The sequence below is a fragment of the Dipteris shenzhenensis genome, chromosome 23 (assembly GCF_047967505.1).
Source record: "Dipteris shenzhenensis isolate YYH24624 ecotype China chromosome 23, Dip_SZ_1.0, whole genome shotgun sequence".
Lineage (NCBI taxonomy): Eukaryota > Viridiplantae > Streptophyta > Polypodiopsida > Gleicheniales > Dipteridaceae > Dipteris > Dipteris shenzhenensis.
The window spans coordinates 3,620,074-3,639,813 of NC_141618.1; the positions used below are offsets into that span (position 1 = coordinate 3,620,074).

Consider the following 19,740-nt stretch of genomic DNA (forward strand, 5'->3'; position numbering starts at 1 on the left):
TCCTACAATACTGCATCAGCTCCCACCTACAGCTATTGCTCCAGAAAATACTACCCCTCCAACTTATGGTCCAGTGCCTAAGGCAACGCCTAGCAAGTTGGGTGACGTGGCATCTAAATCTGTTCTTCCCAAAGAAAGTGTGGTCCAGGTTTCAGCCAAGCAAAAGGATAAGGGAAAGGGTAAAATTTCAGAATCTAATGCCTCTCCTCAGGGTGCCTGGCAGCAACCCAAAAAGGGATTTGCGCTTAAGCCACGACCGTTACAATCTCGGCACTGGGATGCCTCTACTTCCACCCCTGGTTAGGCCTCTACCCCTGCTGATAGCCTGACTTCTCGATTGTGGGTTGATGTGCTCAAGAAGGGCATTCCTGTATGTGACAATGATGAGGACGATAGAGCTATTGATCGAGGAGGCCAGGTGGACGTCGATGTCATGGCTGAGGCCTGACAGCTTATACCTTTACTATGTTTCTTGGCTCGACTGTACATATCTTTTATGTCTGCTTCAATTACTTGCATTACATACAATGTTCAAGGTCTTTGCAATGTCAATAAGTGGAGACTTTTTTGGCATTATGTACATAGAATGCACCCCGATGTAATTTCCTTATAGGAACACAACCAACACTTCTTGGCTGGCCAGCAAGGCCACTTTGCTGGTTATGACATCTTTTATGCTGGTACAATGCACTTTTCCGGGGGTATGCATGCTGGTGAAACATGATATGCAGCCCACGGTTGCTCACAACGACCCCTAGGGTCGATGGATGGTAATCAGATGCATCTGTCATGCCGATCTTTATGAAATAGCATCGGTTTACGCCTCTCAAACTTCTGCGACAAGAGCTCGAATGTGGGTCTCCCTCAAGCAATATCCATGGCTGTCTAATGCTTTTTTGTGTGGAGACTTTAATAACTCGCCTGCCATGCAAGACAACACCACTCATCGTTCTCACATGATCCCCACTGAGCTTCGACATTGGGAGGATATGCTTTCTTTCTTACATGCAGAGATTTATGGCTCTCAACAAGGGATAGAGATATGGGTTATACATACCGTCACAATGCTTATACTCATTATTGGGCTCGACTTGACAGATGGTATTTGTTGCATGCTCAGCAGTATGCTAGTTTCACATGTGCATTATGGGTTGATCATTCCCTCTTGCTATCTGATCACTTTCCAGTATGCTTGACATTATATAGCACATTTGACAGATGATATGCCTTTTTTTGGTCGTCGCCTACTCCATGTTAATAGTGCTTATTTGCTTCATCAACAATTTCAGAACATGGTGAGAGTGGCTGTCGGCCCCCTCCTCTTACATGCTCAGGAGGACATGGATTTTGCTTGGATCAGTCTTGCTCATCGCTTGCAGGCTGTTATTCAAGATTATGGACAGAGTCACATGGAAAACCTCAGGCTTAAGCTGAAATGGGCTCAATCTCACAAGCAACAAATGGATGTAATCAGCTCTTATAGACAGCTCACCTCCTCTGAACAGGATTCTTGCGCTTTTGCAGTTCATATCATCCATCAAAATGATCTTCGCAAATTAAAGAAGTGGCAAATCCGAGCTCGCGTGAAACCCCTTTTGGATAAGGGCTGCTCCTCCAAGGCCTTCTTCAAAAGCCTGCATGCGGATAGGCGAAAGGAGGCTATTTGCAGGATCAGGCAAGACGATGGCACCTGGACCACCTCCAAATCTGAATTGGAATCGCAATGCTCTAGTCAATCTCTTTTCTTCTCAGCCTGATTATTCGATGCAAGTGAACGCAGCTAGGTCTCAATTTCTTATGCATGTTCAGTCTATATTGTCTCGAGAACAGGCTCATGCATTGGAGCAGCCATTTATGCTTAATGAATTAGATGATGCTTTGAGTCATTTACGTAAAGGCAGCTCTCCTGGTTGGGATGGATTGACTGTTGAATTTTTCCGTGCATTTTGGGGTGACCTCAAGCACACTCTTCTTCTTATGATCAATCATGCTTGGGCAGAACAATCTCTTCCCCCTTCTTGGAAACATGGCCTTGTTAAATTGATCCCCCAAAAAAGGTTGTGTGAGACAATGGCTGATTGGCGGCCCATATCTCTTATGGCAGTCATCTACAAACTCATTGCCAAGATGATTGTCCTTAGGGTTCGATTTATCTTGCAAGCAGGACTTCATCCCAGGCAGTATGGGTTTGTTCCCAGAAGGCAGATTACTGACAATATTTCCAATGTTTTGCTTGCAATTGAGTATGCCAAATATCTTAAACAAGATGTTCTCATTCTGCAAGTGGACATTGCGAAAGCATTTGATACTGTCCATTGGGATTTTATTTCTCAGACTATGCATAAATTGGGATTTGGCCCTCGGCTCGTCCATGTTATTTACTGGTTGTATTCTCATGCCACTGCACAGTGTCTGCTTGGTAGTGGGTTGTCAAGGACATGGACTATGACCCGTTCAGTGAGACAGATATGCCCTCTTAGTTCGCTACTGTATGCCATTGCTACTCATCCGTTATTGTTGCATATGGACTATCTTGCAGATACAGGACAGCTTCATGGCTTGCAAATTCCAGGGGCACAGCCGTTTCTTGCACAGGCATATGCTGATGATTCATATTTCATGCCCAGGAATTCTCAAAGTGACCTCTCTCATTTGATGCATACTTTGAATGATTTTGGCATAGCTGCTGGACTGCATATCAACTTTGAGAAATCGAATCTTCTAGCATTGAAAGAAGCTGATTGGCATGCACTTCTCTGGCCAGGCCACATTATTTCTTCCCATACCATTGTGAGGCATTTAGGGTATCCCATTGGCTGGAATATTACCCCTCAACAACAGCTTAAATGGGTGCTAAAAAAGATTAACAAGAAGCTGGAATACTGGCACTTGTCAACTTGGCCTCTACATGTTCGACTTCGGATAGTCCAGTCTATCATTATGGCATATGTGCAATTATTTGCCTCTTCTTCACTGGTCTTTTAAGCATTTGGCTTCCTATATGTCCCAAGCTATGGAGATATTTTGGAAAAGCAAATCTCACAAAAAGGCTTTGCGACTACTTCCCATGCAGTCTGTTTGTTCTCCTAAGACTCATTGTGGACTGAATATTCTCAATCTTCAGTTTCATATGTTGGCAAGAAAGAGCACTAAGATTGCTGATTTCTTTCAGCAAAAACAGCCATGGGCTATTATGTTAGCAGCTATGTGTGGAAACATGAAGTCCCATGCATATGGGCATTGGATTACAGATCACTGGGAAGCAGTCATGACCACATTTCAGGGGAAAATTCCTGGCTGTCCTGTTTCTACTGCTTTTATTCATGAGTGGAAGAGAATTCTCTCTTATGCTAAATGGTCAGGTGCTTCCTCCCATCATGGTAACTCTCTTCGTTTGGAAAGCATCCATTGGAGCAAGGTGTTTGAATCGCCTCTTGCTTTACAGGCACCAATCAAAGCATATAATCTTATGAAATTGGGCATAAGATTTGTCGGAGACGTGGTGGATCAACATGGTTATGTGCTTTCATTTCCACAAGCTTGCAGGTCATTCCCCTTGGGTCTGCATCATAGGCCCATTTGGAGAATACTTACAACTATGTTGCAGCCATTTGTTCCTGTTCCTCCGCTGTTTGTACAGGACAGATTACTGGATTGGAATCTGATTTCCTTGTCTCCTGCTACCTGTTCACTTTCAATGCATAATTTGACATCCTCGATGGTCTACAGATTTCTTCTTCCACCACCATGGATTGATAAGCATGCCAACACTCTTTGGAATTTGGATAGGCCTTTATCTTGGTGGCAATCAAAACTTAGGAAAATTTGGAAAGCTAAATTGCCATTAAAACAGAGGCTTTTCCTATGGAGATGTATAGTGGGAACTTTTTCCATTGAGGTGAAATTGGAAGCATGTCGTATTGCTTCCTCTTCTGGCCCCCGTTGCTCTCATCACCATAAGACAGTTCCCCATTTGTTATGGTCTTGCCTGCGCTCTCGAATATTGATCACTCATGTCTCTCATTTGCTGCGGCTCCGGTTTCCCTCTATCAGATTCGGGAAACTCTTCTGGATGTTTGGATGCTTCTCATCTCAGCTGTCTCCATTCCTCCTTTTCTTTCACTGGGCTCGCTTTTGGGTAGTATGGACTATTTGGACACAGAGATTGCATTTTAGGATGGGACAACAGTTTCCTCAGGCATATGCTTTCTTCAGAATGTCCCTCAAGCAATCTTTATATGATAGTTATGCAGCGAGGGACTTGGATGCTACTAGCCTTGAAGTGTTTTCTCACTATTTTTGAGTTCTTTCATTAGGCTCTCCTTTGGAGTCTAATGTCATGTACATTGATTTCATGTTAATTTTATAGTTACTGGTTCCAAAAAAAAAAAAAAGGGTGTCTACACACACGCACAGAGAGAGAGAGAGAGAGAGAGAGAGAGAGAGAGAGAGAGAGAGAGTTTATTAAAGTCTTTGGAAGACGATGGGTCTATGAGACTATGAGAAACTTGACACCTTCATTTATGAGGCTGAAGATGTGGCGAGCATCAACGTCCATACTGCATGCTACATAGCCATAAGAACATCAATATAGAGTCATAACATAACATCAGTATGACCGTCCCCATCATCAGTATCATCAATGTCCAAAGTACAAAGTAAATTCTGGCCCAGTGTCATGGAGGACCTCGCGACCGGTGAGGCAGTAGTAGTATAAAGCCAAAAATAGAGTGTTGTCATCTATCTGTGGACGCTGCTCGGCAGGATCTCTTGGCAGAGGCTATGCGTCGGACTAGGGATACAGTAACCCCTATCGGTCGTGTCTCAACCTTGAACATGGAGGGGATGTCTCCAAGTATTATTTGCGTGTCCGTCCTCTATCGGGTGTGTCGCATCACTCGCCCTGGGTCCCGCCTGTGTTGGATGCCTGCGGGTTGATAACCTATGTGGTCCGGCTGGAAAACCTATGTGATCATGCTTTGAGAAGAGTCATTCTGTGCGTCCTGTCCTTACCTTTGTGATGTGAGTAGGTGCTCTCGATGTCTAATTGCCTCATAAATGAAGGCGGCCAGGTATCTTGGGTTTGGAAAGGTGAGGAAGTGGGAGAGCAGCCGAAAGCTATCTCTGAAGCGATAGTAAAAGCGGCCTTAGATCTCGTAGTACACTGGATGTTTGAAGATGAAATGCTTCTTTGACTCGATCTCTTGTAGCTCACACAAGGTACATAGGTGCCTCTCCTAGGGTACTCCCTCAACTCATCCAATCTCAATGTGGAGTCGATGTGAAGAAACCTAGAACTGCCTAATAGAGATCCTTAGTGAATGGGGGAGGTGAATCCTAGAAGCCAAGCTTCATTGGGAGATCACTTGGTCCAACCAGGTCGTGAATGTGTGTAGTTGTAGGTGGTCCTCACGTATGACCCGGTTGACATTGTGGTACCTAAGTGGGAGGAACGATGCGTTGAAGGGGGAAAGTCTATCCATGTAGAGTCCCAATTTCTCGAACTACCTGTACCTGCCTGTGTGGGCTACCAGCATCTCTGGTCACCCTCAGCTGCTAGGGCAGTGCGAATGGAAGCACTGCCTCTTCAGCCTGGTTAAAGAGGCATATTCTCTGCTGAGACGGGCCTGCATCGCTGGTCTCATCCTAGAAGGCATATTCTCTGCTGAGACAGACCTGCATCGCTGGTCTCATCCTAAAAATAGGACCCAAAAAGAGAACCCCTAAGTATGTGTAAGACGAAACAATCTCAACTGGCGATCCATCAAAGGCAAACTGATCTCTGTGCATGGCTGCTCGGGTAGTATTGAAGATCATAACCTTGCCTTTGAATCATGTGACTCACAAAAGGACTATAATGCGTCTAAATGTCTCTGAAGGCCCTCTGCAGAGGAGGATGAAAGCACCGCATGATCTATGTACGTCAAGATCTGAATCAAAGTATCAGCAAGGGAGCATCCAAACATGTCTTGTGATATTTGTTCTTTATTCCTGCCCTTTTGATACGAACAACTGCTCTATTTATGTCCGTGAACAGAGTCTTTGAATTCGTATGCCAAACAATGTTTAATATTGGTTCCATTGCCAGGTCCTTAATTTGCGTATCAACCTTTTGCAACTCAAGTTACGATTCGAAAATTCCTTTTCTTCTCTCTCCATTTTTGCAATCAGTTTGATTTTAATTCTGATTCGTCATACATTATACAGTAATGGCATACTCCCTGATTACAATAATGGCATACTCCCTGATGTCCTAATTGTTCAATCTATATTCAAGGTGATCAGTGAGCAAGCATGGTGATCCTAATCGGGATACTCTGTAGGATCCACGAAGTGTCTGATAGGTTGCTTGTTCGTATTTCTCTACAGCCTCAAGAAAAGATCCAGAGACTTTATGCCATGTCCCTTAGTTTTGGCTTCATGCAGGAATTTATCACTTTTGCAGTGAACACATGGAATAGTTGATGGACATACGTCAGATATATTGAATGGGATAGCCTTCCATTATTGGAAAATAGTTATTTTTTTTGTTGTATAATATACATTGGAATATCATCTATCTGATAGGTGAATATAATCTCCATTTTTGTGTGGGACCACATATAAGAATTAGATTCAATGTTTTTTTTCCATATGGCAGAGAACAATGGTGGGACAAGTTTGTCATCTGCAAGAGTACCTGTTGACCAGCGAAAATTATTTTCACGAGTAACACGATTAGGTTTTGCTTCAGCTTATGATGCACCAGATCTGACACCCTCCAAGGGTCCTCATTTATCATCTTCGGAAGCCTCAGTTTCCAAACAGTACACTGCTTCAGGGGACACTGGTAAGTGGATGGGATGTTCTGTTATCTTTTTGTTTTTTTGATGTGGTAGATGCATGTTTACAATCATGTGATCAATGTAAGTTGATGAGATTGCCTCTTGGAGGCGAGTGCTTGCATGTTCCAAGTCTTTGGCAGGGTCTTATTTGTGAAAGATTCTACCGACATAAATCCATGCCTATTGCTGTGTGATGGTTTGCAGCCAGCAAACAATCACCTATGTCCTTTGCCGACATCATACAAGCTCCACCAGCACCAGTAGCACATAACGGCACCAATGGACCTAGTGCGGCCAGCCAAACCAGCTCAAAGAAAAATAGGAAAGCAGCAAAAGTGCTCCTATCAACTGCAGGTGGAAGGCGTTACTGATTATTGGTGGCTGAATGCTATCAAGGGCAGTTGCTCGGTTTCTTGTTGACCTTGGAAGAATATGCATAAGGTGAGGCATTCGACTTTTCTATGTGGTAAGTTTAAGCTACATGATGTTGGTTGTTGAGTATGGCATTGGTACATTCGAGAGAATTTATGCGCATTTCAGGTGATACTAAAAGAAAAGAGTGATAACGTGGTGATATTTTGAAGAACAAGCCAACACAATGATGGAGCAAAGTTTTCTTTAAAAAATGTTTATTTATTGGCATATTGGTCTTGACTAAGCAGAAAAGCTACCTTCGAAGTGTTGGCCTCTGTTGAGTTGTAACTGCCCTTCAGGTATGGTTTATAATGCTTGCTTCATTTTACTTGTTTGGTTGATGAAGCCAAACCTGTTTGCCATGTTGTCTAGTTAACAATGTGTAAGGTTCAATTTCCTATGAGTTTGATAATTTTCTTATTAAGACCACAAATGCCTTATCCTAGGATGTTCTCGCAGCCAAACCTTGCCCACAAAAAATTCCTTTGCTTTTTATCGAACTATGCATTTGCTAGTATTGAAGTATTATCACATCTAATTCTTTGTTTTTGAATTGCAAAGGGGAGACATCATGTTGGGCCATAATTGGTCGCACTTGATTCGTCCATTAGGTTTGTCTTACAAGGGTCGATTACATAAAAAATTAAAGGTTCTTAACTATATGCTCGAAGGACAAAATTTAATGTGGTAAGGGATGTACATCCCCCTCCCCCATGAGGATTTGTCAAGGCCAAGGGATGCACATCCCCTTCCTCATGAGGACAAAATTGAATTTGCAAACCCAAAATAAATATCTCTTAGCTATGGATCAACATTTTATTTTGTAGTTTGAGAAGGTTAACTTCTGTAAAAGCATAGGCTTTTAATCTCACTTGGCCTTACGACTAACCTAAAAAACATATCTTAAATTGAGCTTACATTGGTTATAAAGTTTTAAAAAGGCGCCATTAGAGAGAAACCTCCGCGAATTGTCTCCCCCCCCGGTAACGGGTGGCCCGTTGACAAGGGATTGAGCCTCAGTCCGTCCCTCCTCCATCATTCCCTCCGGACTCGACATCGACAGCAAGGAGGAGATCCTTGCCCTCTTTTGGGTCAAAGGGGAAGCAACCCCTTGACATCTCTAGGACCTAACCAAGGGGAGCAGCCCATGGTAAGGTTGGACTCCCCAACTATGGCTAAAGGGTTCAATTCAAACGGGCATTTGAATTGATTGGTCCTTCTAAGTGACTGTTGGAAGGTGTACCAAATGAGGATTGGAGCCTTAATGAAGGCGGTTGAACGTTGGAGCCAAGGGGATATACTCCCTCCAAAAATAAAAAACACACAGAAGAGAACGGAACAGAACAGCCAGACTGAGCCAGGGAACTCAGAGGTCGTCAGAGCTGAGACAGTGAGCTGCGAGCTCCTGCTGTATCTGAGAGAGTGTGAGGTTTTGCTTCAGCATCAGAGGATGCTTTCCATGTAATCTTACCCTGTGGCGTTTTGACCACAGGGCCCTCTTCTTTTTGGAATACAAAGTCCCTGAGTATTTGGTTCTGAAATGAAGATAGATGAGATGCTTGGATCGTATTCCCCTCCCCTCGTCGAGTGTGGTGTCTGTAGGTGAAGATCAGGGCTACCCTTCGAGCCAGGGTTCCCCTTGGCTTGGAGAAGAAGCCCACGAAAGGGTGTCGCGAACGGGAGACTTTGGGCGAAGCCATGTGGATCGCGGTGATCGCTCAAGAAGTTCTGTTGATGATGCAGAGCGCGGTGCGGAGCGTGTAGTGGCTCGTTTGACTCGAAAACTCGTGGGGATCCGGAGACCCCTCCGAATATCTCCCTGGCAAAGCAGCGGGACGTGCGAGGCTCAGACAACCGAGAACCGGCCGTCTGAGACCTCGCTCTCCACCGACGGAAGCGGATGGAACTGCAGTTACGTCGCGCTTCGGTCGGAAGGCTTAGCCTAGGAGCTCTAAGGCTCCATTCTAGGAGCCCTTTGGTACAGGAGAGCGCCCGCGCGACCGGATCACGAGGCCGAGTCCACGATAATAGCGAAGCCTCGGATTGTTCGCTTTGGCTCGACGGAGATTTTGAACCTCGACGGAAATCCATCGTCGGAACTCGACGAGGTTTGACAGAAGAGACGAACAGCTCGGCCACGTTTTGATGCGAGCTCCATTGCTTGTGTCATCGATTCCGCGGGTGCCCCAGGATCTGGAGAGGAAGGGCGACGCTTCGGATAGCCGGTTCAATGACGAGCTCGCCATAGCTCTAAGGACCAAAAGCTGTTATATAACTATAGCGTGGAGTAATATAGGCAAGCAAGGCCACGGCCCCGGTGGCTAGCCGGGCCGTGATGTATTTCGAGCACTAGCCTATAGGTCGTGGGTTCGATTTTCGGCAGGGGAGACAGGTCGCGAGCCGACGAGGGGGCCGACCCCCTTTTGCCAACTAACTGAGTACAAGATATAAGTCATGGGACCTAGTTGGTTACACCAATCGTGACTAGGTCCCCGTGGTTGGCTCAACGATAAGTGCTTCGACTAATAGCTCCAAGGTTCCAGGTTCGAATCCCTGCGCGCGGGGTGAGCGACCCTTTTGGCGTGACCGCGATCGGATGCACAGGGTATAGGTACCAAAGGACGCTTGGTTACATCAACTAAGCTGTTGGCTCCGTGGTTGGGGTGACGGTTCCATGAGCAGGTGGTTGCAGGTTCGATTCCGCTTGTCGACTGCGGAGAGGAAAGGTTTGCGCGCGTGGGGAAGCAAGGACACGATATAACCAAGTGGGGGTCTATTGTTACTAATAGCAATCACCCGCCCTCTTGGTTAGCCCAACGTAAAGCTCTGCACGTAGTTACCTCCAAGTCCTGAGTTCGAATCCCGGCGGTTGGCCTCCCTTTTTGGCGGGACGGATAACTTTGGCGGCGTAGCCAAATCAAGTTGGCGGTTTTGCTAACTTAGCCCCAGCTAAGTTTAGCTAGTCATAACTAGCCAGTTAAGGAGCTTTGAGGAGCTGACTTCACAGGTGTCTTCCCGCACTCGAACCGAGCTTTCGGAGCAAGCCCCAGGCGTTACTTTTGCTCCACGGCGGTTCAGCAAGTGTTTTGGGAAAGAGAGGATCTTCAGGACCGTAGTTTTCGGGAAGAGATCTATGCTCTTCTTTTGAGCAGCTGAAGGATCCAGGCAGGTTTGTGAAGGTGAAGGACATTCAGTCCAGCAGAGGTTCGAGTCAGCAAGTCAGTGGCAACTCCGAGAGATCAAGTGGGTACTTTGGGATCTCGGTAGGGGACCAAACCGGGGAGCAAAGGAAAAGGAGAAAAAGTGAAAAAGTTTAAGGGAAAACTTTACCCTCGTGACACCCCCCCCCCCCGCCCCCCCCCCCTCCCTCCCCTCCTCGCTTCCCTTTTTGCCCCTCCCCTATCTCCCATGTGTGATGGATTCTCCCTCCATTAATATACCCATTTCATTGGATCCATCCATCCCCTCCCCACTTTTGATTGCTTGGTGGTCCTCTCCCCTCATATTACATGGATTGCTCCCTTTTCACCCAGTCTCGTGTCCTTCTAAACTAATTAATAGGAGTTTGCATTTTAAAGTAGGATAGTAGAATGCTAAAAAGGTTTCAATGGAAGATTTGTGTGTTTGGCATAATGATTCTCTTAAAGGATTGTGCTTTGGCACTCACTCGAATAGGAGTGCAAGTAAAAACTTGCTTTGTATTCGAGAGCAAGAGTTAAAAATTCCCTTGGATTTCTTACGAGATTCACATCATGTAGATTTCTCATAAATTTGCATTGCTACTTTTATTTGGAGCTACTTATCACATTTTTAAAAGAGGAACAAAGGGGGAAGGGCACATGTCGAAGAGTTAGGGTCAAATAAATTGCATACTTCAAAATATTAAGTAGGGTTATTGTAAAATGTTTGTCATGACGTGGAGTCCAAGATGTTGAGATTTCTTACTTATAGACATCATATTCATTGGGGAAGCTTGTAAAGAATCAATGTTTGCTTTTGTAGTAGGGTGGTGAAGGTGTTTATTAGATTGTCCTTTCTAATTCAAGGTGAGTTTATAGGAGTCTATACTAGATAAAATTGGTTGTAATGTTGCAATTCTCAATGTGGTCAAGTGAAATATTATGGTAGATATTGATCACACCCAGTGTACGTAAGAATATGATGGTAGATCCTTGGATGCGACATAGTATTGGTAACAAGACTTTGAACATCTTCTTTGCATGCACATGTATATTTCAAAAGTTATTCTAGAACCATTGTCTCAAGAATGACAAATTGAGCTTAGGATGCAACATATTGCACATAGTGCTCATTGTTGAGATGTATGAACATGTATCAATGCCATGTTGTATATGAAATAATAATTTAAACTTTGTCCATTATTCACACTCGGTTCTCTGAATTGGTGTTTGATGTTTTTCTAGCATAATAGCATTAAGGCCAAAATGATTCTCACAACATGAAGCTGTATCATATGATGCCAATATCACTAAGCAATTTTTCAAAGTTTTGATAGTTGCAAACAGAATGACAGTGGCCATATATTCAACAATTTGTTTTTCTTTTTGCTCACCCATAAAATATTTCCATTTGCTAAGTTCAAATGTGAATTGAATTGTTGCTAAGTTCAAATGTACATTGAATTGTGGCCTCTTGTTAGTTGTTATTTCTCTCACCATTATGACAAAGTTGTTTGCTTTGGATGTTTCTTAAAAGCAAGGTATCGTATAGATATATAAGGATCCTTTGGTTTGCCTTACAATAGTCATTTTTTGAATGTGTCTTAAATTGACTAACATAATCGACTTAAGACATTTCGTTTGGTGGTGATCAAATAAATTGGGTAACCTACTAATCGTTTATAAAAGACTAGCATGCGCATTTAATTGCTTCATATCTTGCTCATATTTCAGTCTAGCATTTCCATGGATGTGGTGATTGTTCAAGTTGCCTTTTGTGTCGATGTGTGTGCCAACTTGCAAAAAACCATATAACAAGTGTGTGTTTGTTCTAGTTGCATCAATGTGCATCCACAACCAATTATGCTGTGTTGAAGTAGGAATGAGCAACATTTAAGGCCTTGAAGAAACAAAGGGGGTTGTCTTTTTTTGGTTTAGCTTTACCAAATACAAGCTTATTCCAAGGATTGCAACCAGAATTGGAGCAACCACAAGTCAAAATGGCTTGAAAATGTTGTTGGCTTGCATTTTGCAAAAAATTCTCAACACTTGGGATTTTCTTTAGAATTAATAGATCACATAATTAGTGATACGTAGTACTTGCAAGTGCCATTTTTGTGCCATTTCTTATTTTTGTGAAGAGTACGAAAGATATTTGAGGGTGCACATGTAGAGTTGAGGCTTTATTTGAGAGCAAAGTAATGCCTACATAATGCACCATCTAATCACCATCTAATGTAAAAGAAAGTCATATTAAGTAACGACGTCATCTTCAATGAGACCATCATCACTATGTTGTAATCAAACTTTGGGATAGAAGAGTCAAGAGATGAAAGGATTAGTCTTCTAAACCACATCCAACTAAGGATAAATGATTAAGGAACTTGGAGAATCGAATTACGTTGATACGATCAACTTAAGACATTGAAGCACAATTTGTTGGAACAAAAAAAGGTTTCCAAAGAGGTAAAAAGTTGACCAAAATGATGTGTAGAGACACTAGCAGATGTCAAAAATCAAGAGTTAAAATCAGAGCAACAAGGAAAAGAATTTTATAGTTAGTTGAAATTTTACTAGGTTGTTGTTCCAAAGTTGTTTTTCCACAAGCAAAGAAACGATCATAACTTTTCAAGGTTTGCTTGGATCACTTCGAGTAGAGAATAATTGCATAAGAAGCCTAAGGGAGAGATTCAAGAGAAGCTTAAAGGAGAAATGAAGAGCTCTTCATGTGCAAGATCAAAAGGAAGTAAAGGAGCAGGTTGGAAAGGTAGCTCAACTCAAAGAAAGCTAGGGTTAGAGTACTACTAGACAATTGGAATTTAGCATAAGATTTTAGGAGTGAGACCTTTGATAAATTCAACAAAGATCTACTAGAATTGATTGGGGAGATGAAGCTTTTGACTTTGGTTAGGAAGGAGCTCATAAAATTCTCACTTTACAAGAGACAGTTCCTTAGAAAGTCCAATAAGTTGAAAGGACTTCTAGTGTGCATTTCAGAGACTCACAAATACTTAACTAAAGAGCAAAGACTTAGATCTTGCAAAGGCGGACAATAATGCAAATAGACTGTCTACTAAGATGGCAAGGAAAGACTTCAAAAGATAAATCAATAGACCTTGAGTCTATAACTCATGTATAATCTCCATTTGCTTAGCAGTACTGGTTGAATTCACCACTTGTAGTTGAAAATGCAGGTGTCTTATCGATAGGTTGGACTAAGTGTAATCGAAACTTCAAATGTTTACCTCATCTCTTGTAAGAAATAATACCAAAAAAAAAAAAAAAGCCCAAAAAAAGACAGAATCGCATGACATATGCAGATGCTATCACAAAAAATCTTGGTTAAACACACCTAGGGACCTAGTTAATCTTCCATTTGGGAAAATTGTGCGATGCAAGTGTTTTACAAAAGGAAATTAAAGATGATGGGGCCATTGATAAGTATAAGGCAAGGTTGTTTGCCAAAGGAGACTCCCATGTAAACATGATAGATTTCATTACACCACCTATAAAGTCTAACATTGATAGGATAATAATCACACTAGACCCTAATGCTAATATTTTTCACAAATAAGGTTGCATCATCTTTGCAGACCTCATTATCACATGCAAGATGTCACTCGTTGAGAAGCTTAAGATTAGATTTTGAAAGTCATTCAAGAGACATGTATTACTTCTTGAATATTAAAGTACACGAGCGAAAAAAAGAAAGAAACAAGAGGCACAGGGTACCGGGTGCACATCCTCGAAAAAATAGGTTTTCTAGCTCACATCTCTCAAAAGAGGGAGATGGGGCAAGAAGGATGTTACGAGAATTGGAATTATCCCATTAATTTAATCCTTCAGTATTTAGTTTAGTGAGATCCAGCATTTTTATCACGCAGTTGATGCATGTGTGCTCACTGTTTCATAGTGATGCATGTGTGCTCCTACATAGTTGGATATACGGCTACGACTGTATGAGTGTGTAGCATTATGTGCACCACTTACGCGATGACGGTATGTGTAGCATGTGTGCACCATCCGTACTATTTTATTCATGTGTAGCATCAAGTGTACCATGAGATGGCATGTGTCGCATGTGTGCACCATTCATTTGTGATTTATTGATTTCGTGTTGCTATAATACTGAAAGGTTGATTGATTGTGGTAATTAATTCCAAGGTTATCTTATGCTTGAAATATTTCATTACTATTGATCGTGTGAATCCAGGGGAAGAGTAATTGATTGGGCGATGGCATCTGACAAGCATGATCCACCATATTTTGGGTGCGTAGATGCAACTCCAGTAATGCGGGAATGAATAAGGCTTATGCCTAATTTTTGATATTACAAAAGCTTATGTACATATTTGAATTTTGGAATATTAGTGGCTTGGCTAAGTGTATAAACTAAAGTTAAAAAAAGCTTTATTTTTAGAAAAAGCCAGCTATTCTAGAAGGTGGATGGGCTTTTTCTAAAAGCGTGCATGGAGGAAAGCACAGAGGCTTTTGTATGATTTTTGCTCGGAAGCTTTTTGGAGGAATATACAAAAATACATAGGAGGTGGAAGGAGAGCACCACACCTATGGGGAGAGATTGTACCCAACATGCTTATTTTGTCTCTTCTGTTTGTGAGTTTTGAGAGTTTGTGTGTATTTTTGAAGAGAGTTGCTGTGTTTTTCAAGGATTTGCAGGTTCCATGAGCGTTTCTCGTCGCACTGGTATTAGAGCATTTCGTCGTCCATAGTGTGGAGAAGCACACGCACCTCGCGTCGTCAAACAAGAAACCACATCACGCATCAGATTGTGGACACTGCGTACAAGTGCGCAACGAAGTTCGAAGCAACAGAAGTGAGCAGCGCAAAATGGCTCACAGGCAGGAAAACGTGCGATGAAGGGAAATAAAATCGCAGCAAAAGAAGTCGATCGCACGTAGATAGGTCGAAGCTTGCGAACGCATACCCGTGCCTTAGCTCTCCAAGCGTATGACAAAGGCGACGAACAAGGCATAGTCCTTGGCATACTTGGCACTAAAGGCACCATTGGCTGCGCGTGAGGAAGCCTTGGGAGATTGCTCTTAAAACTTCCCGGGAGGTCCTCCATCCCAATACTATTTTAGCTCAAGTCCCCTTAACAAGTGGTGACTATCCACTAGATCAAGTCACTTTGTTGCTCTATTCTTTGAAGTTCCTAGTCATAAAGATATCATTCAAGGCAAAAGTGCAAACAAGGGAGCAATCCAACGGATTTTGGAAGAGGAGAATCTCAAAAGTAAGTGTTCACAAGAGTAGGAGGCAGTCTACAAGTGCTATCGGACATAAGCTTTGCTTTGTATTTTGCAACGTGGATTCACTTGTTAGAATCGTGTGAGTTCGAGAGCCCCATCTTGAAAGCACTCAAGCTTCGTGATAAGAAGAAGTCTGGTAAGATTAATCGCAAAACTTTTTCTTTTTCAAAATATGCTGGTAAAAGAGATGGACAAGCTTTACTTGCATGGATTAGTTGTTTCAATCAATACTTTTTGGGAGAATGGTACGAAGAGATTCAGAAGGTAAAACTTGCTGCGAGTCACATGACAGGCAGTGCACAATTATGGTGGAGTGTGGTTGCCAAAAGCACTCATGTTCCAAAGACATGGGAAGCATTCAAAGATAAAATCAAAAAGCGCTTCCTATCTACACAGTTTGAAGAGGATACTCGCAGGCAATGGCAAAGATTGAGGCAGTTGGATAATGAGAGTGTGGACACATACACCAAGAAATATCTTTCCTCTCTACTTCAATTGCAAACTATTGAGAAAGTGCCCTGAAAGGAGCAATGTCATACCTTTGTTGAGGGTTTACGCCCTACTATTCGTGCTGATATACGTATGCTTCGACCATCTACAGCTTTTGATGCTATGGGTTTGGCATTAGAGTCAGAAAGAAAGCAGGGAAGAAGCTTTGCTACTCACACCCCTCGAGCAAAGAAGCATACTTCATACTTCAAGCAAGAGGGTGTAAGTGGTAAAATTGGTAGATATGATGGTAAGTCTAATTGGAAACCTGCTAAGTCACGTATTAATCAAAGAACCAAAGAACTTGTCACATGTTACGAATGCAAAGAGAAGGGACACCACTCTTATGAATGTCCAAAGAATCCACTTGCTACACAAAAGACAGGTACCCAAGCAAAGAATGCTACCAACAACAATAGAGGCAATGGAGGGAGAATTAATGGACATACCAACGGTAATAGCCAGCACAACAACTCCGCACGAATCAACTATATTGATGATGGATCCCATGATAAATATTTCAAGCAAGAGGGCGAGGATGAGGACGACACTGAAGATGCTGACTACACCTCTTCAGGTAAGTGTTATTCAGGTAAAAGTGCATCTTATTTTCGTACTTCTTTGTTACATATGACTGCACTATTGCACGAACATGGAAGCAGGTCAATACAAAATCATGTATTACAAGCACCATGAGAAAGTCCACAAGTCCAAGAAATGTTTGCAATATTTTTATTGTTTCAAAACACGACATTTTGATTTTTCAAGGAAATTGCAGACTCTTAACTATCTTATCAACCTCTCTATGGCAAGCATCTCCCAACCCTTTAGGCCAGTTTGCTGCACAATGGTAGACCTCTTCACACACTTGGATTACACACTTCTTGCTTGACTTTGTCGACTTATACGCCCATAGTAACTCCTCCTTTCATTGGGGGTCCTCTTCATCTTGGTCTTTGCGCTCTATAAATCTTCGTGCCTCTATCATGTCCTGTGAAAAGAAACCTACATCATGAGTTTGACAATAAGTACCTTAAAGGAGTAGGAAAAACAATAGCCAGGGAAATTAATATTCACCATCTCTACCGACTCCAAGTACAATTTACCTCATCGGTTGGGCAAAGCTGTCATGACACTTATTGAAGCCCAAACAAAGATTATCAATATAGATAATACCCCCACAGAGGTACAAAAAATTGTGGCTGACTTTACTTTTGCAAATTTGTTTCAAATGGTACAAGTATATATTTGACGCCAATGTACAGAATACTCCCTCCGCAAGAAGTTGAAGAAGATTGGCATTGCCTCTCCAGCCATTTGCGAACAATTTATTGGGCATCAAAACTTTTGTCCCACATCTCATTCTGTTGCTAGATCTTCTCAACGTTCACACCATTCCAACAGGCGTTATTCTAAACACTCCAATTGTACATGTGGTTCCTCCTCTTTCCCCAAGCTCTGCCAATTCCGCTAGAAATATAAAGTCAAATAAGCTTTTCAAGGATCGAATTATAATTGTTTGCAAATGCTTAAGGATCTTAAGGTGACTTTAGGTCCATTAGTTGAGGGTCGTGATTTCTTAGTTGCTTCTTTACATGAGCAAGATCTCATTCTAGGGATGCCTTGGTGCGTTGATCATAATGCCAAACCTGATTATCTTGAACGCACCATTACTCTAACTCAAGGCACTGAGACTATGACTCTAAAATGCGACAAGAATCTTCCTTCTTGGCCTATATTGTCACATACCCAAGCTAAAAGAGCTTTGCGCAAATGTGAGAAGACATATCTGGTTATGGTCAATAAGATTGAAGCTAGTCTTGAGACTAAGAAAACTAAGCAACAGCCTTTGGATCATTTTCTAGCTACCTATGACGACTGCTTTATGGAAGACTTACCCCCTAGCCTACCTCAATTTAGACCTAAGGATAGGTAGCGCACCATCGTGTAAATCACCATATAGGCACAATTCTATTGAGCAGCAAGAGATTCCATCCCAAATAGAAGATCTTTTGGCTAGAGGCCTAATTCAACCTAGTAGCTCACCATTTGGGACACCCATTGTTCTTGTCAAGAAGAAAAATGAGACTTTTCGAATGTGCATCGATTATCGTGCCTTAAATAAAATCATAGTGAAAAATCGATACCCCATTCCGAGAGTTGATGATCTACTCGACAAGTTGAAAGGATCCACAATATCAAGTGAGAGTGATTGAGCCTGATATTTTCAAGACTGCTTTTAGAACCCAAACTGGTCACTATGAATTTCTTGTTATGCCTTTTGGATTGACCAATCCACTTGCCACATTTAGTCGGATGATGAATCGTATCTTCCTACTATATCAAGACTTTGTGGTAGTTTTCTTTGATGATATCATGGTTTATAGCAAGAGTCGAGAGGAACATGAGAAACACTTGAATCTTGTTTTCTCTCTCTTATGTGAGAACCAACTGTATGCCAACCCAGAGAAAAGTTCTTTTTTCTAGCGTGAAATTGAATATCTTGGACACATTGTTTCAGTTGAAGGCATTCGAGTGATCCCAAGAAGGTAGAAGTGATAGTAAACTGGCCACAACTTAAAGATATCCATGAGTTATGATCTTTTCTAGGTCTGTGTAGCTTCTATCATAGATTTGTTAGAAATTTTGCACATAAGGCACATCCATTGACCGAACTACTACATAAGACTCGTGCTTTCTCTTGGGGTGAGCAACACACTTTAGCTTTTCAATGACTTAAGGGTGCGATGATGCACACACCAGTTTTGACCATGCTGGGCTTTATGAGACCCTTCTTTGTCATGATTACTAGTGCTAGTGGACAGGGTTTTGGGGCTTTGCTCATGCAAGATAACCATCCAATTGCATTCGAGTCACGTAAATAAAACTAGCAGAGCTAAACTATTCCACGTATGATAAAGAATTAGCCGCTATGGTGCATGCCCTTAAACTCTGGAAACACTATCTTATGGGTTATGAGTTACTCATTAAGACTGATCACCAGAGTCTTAGAAATCTCCTTACTTAGCCAGTGATCCCGGATCGGCACATTAAATGGGCTACCTTTATTGACAGCTTTAAACCGATGATCCAATATCAACCAGGCAAAGACAATGTAGTTGCCGATGCATTGAGCCATTGACCTAGCATAAAATATATCTCAATCATTGAGGGAGACCCTTTCGAGCCTATGAAGGTGGACTATCCTACTGATTGAAACTTTTTAGAAATTCGGCATAAGATTAAGCAAGCTAGTAGCACCCCTATGGCCTCGTATTCCACTCATAATGACTATCTATTCTACAAAAAGAGTTTGTGTCACTGCACCATTTCAGCGCTTGGTACTAGAAGAGGTACATCAGCCACCCTACATGGGACATAGAGGCGTCGCTGCTACATATCAGACTGTAATTCAAGATTTTTTCTGGCCTAAGCTTAAAGTTGATGCTGCAACTTTTGTTGCACAATGTCTTATTTGTCAAAAAGTCAAGAGCTACAAGGGCAAATATCAAGGTTTACTTATGCCTTTACCAATTCTTAATGGCCCATGGGAGCATATTTCTA

At 42.3% G+C, this 19,740-nt stretch overlaps 1 protein-coding gene across 1 annotated transcript in view; it reads left to right on the forward strand.

The window, feature by feature from the left end:
- The window catches only part of LOC147886878 (RING/U-box superfamily protein), a 41,709-nt gene extending 34,059 nt beyond the window's left edge, over nt 1–7,650 (forward strand). Inside the window, exons 8-9 of the mRNA XM_087394138.1 lie at nt 6,641–6,829; nt 7,029–7,650. Coding sequence (XP_087250264.1) covers nt 6,641–6,829; nt 7,029–7,195 — 356 coding nt within the window. The 3' untranslated portion in view covers nt 7,196–7,650. The remainder of the gene's footprint in view (nt 1–6,640; nt 6,830–7,028) is intronic.
- The last annotated feature ends 12,090 nt before the right edge of the window (nt 7,651–19,740 follow it).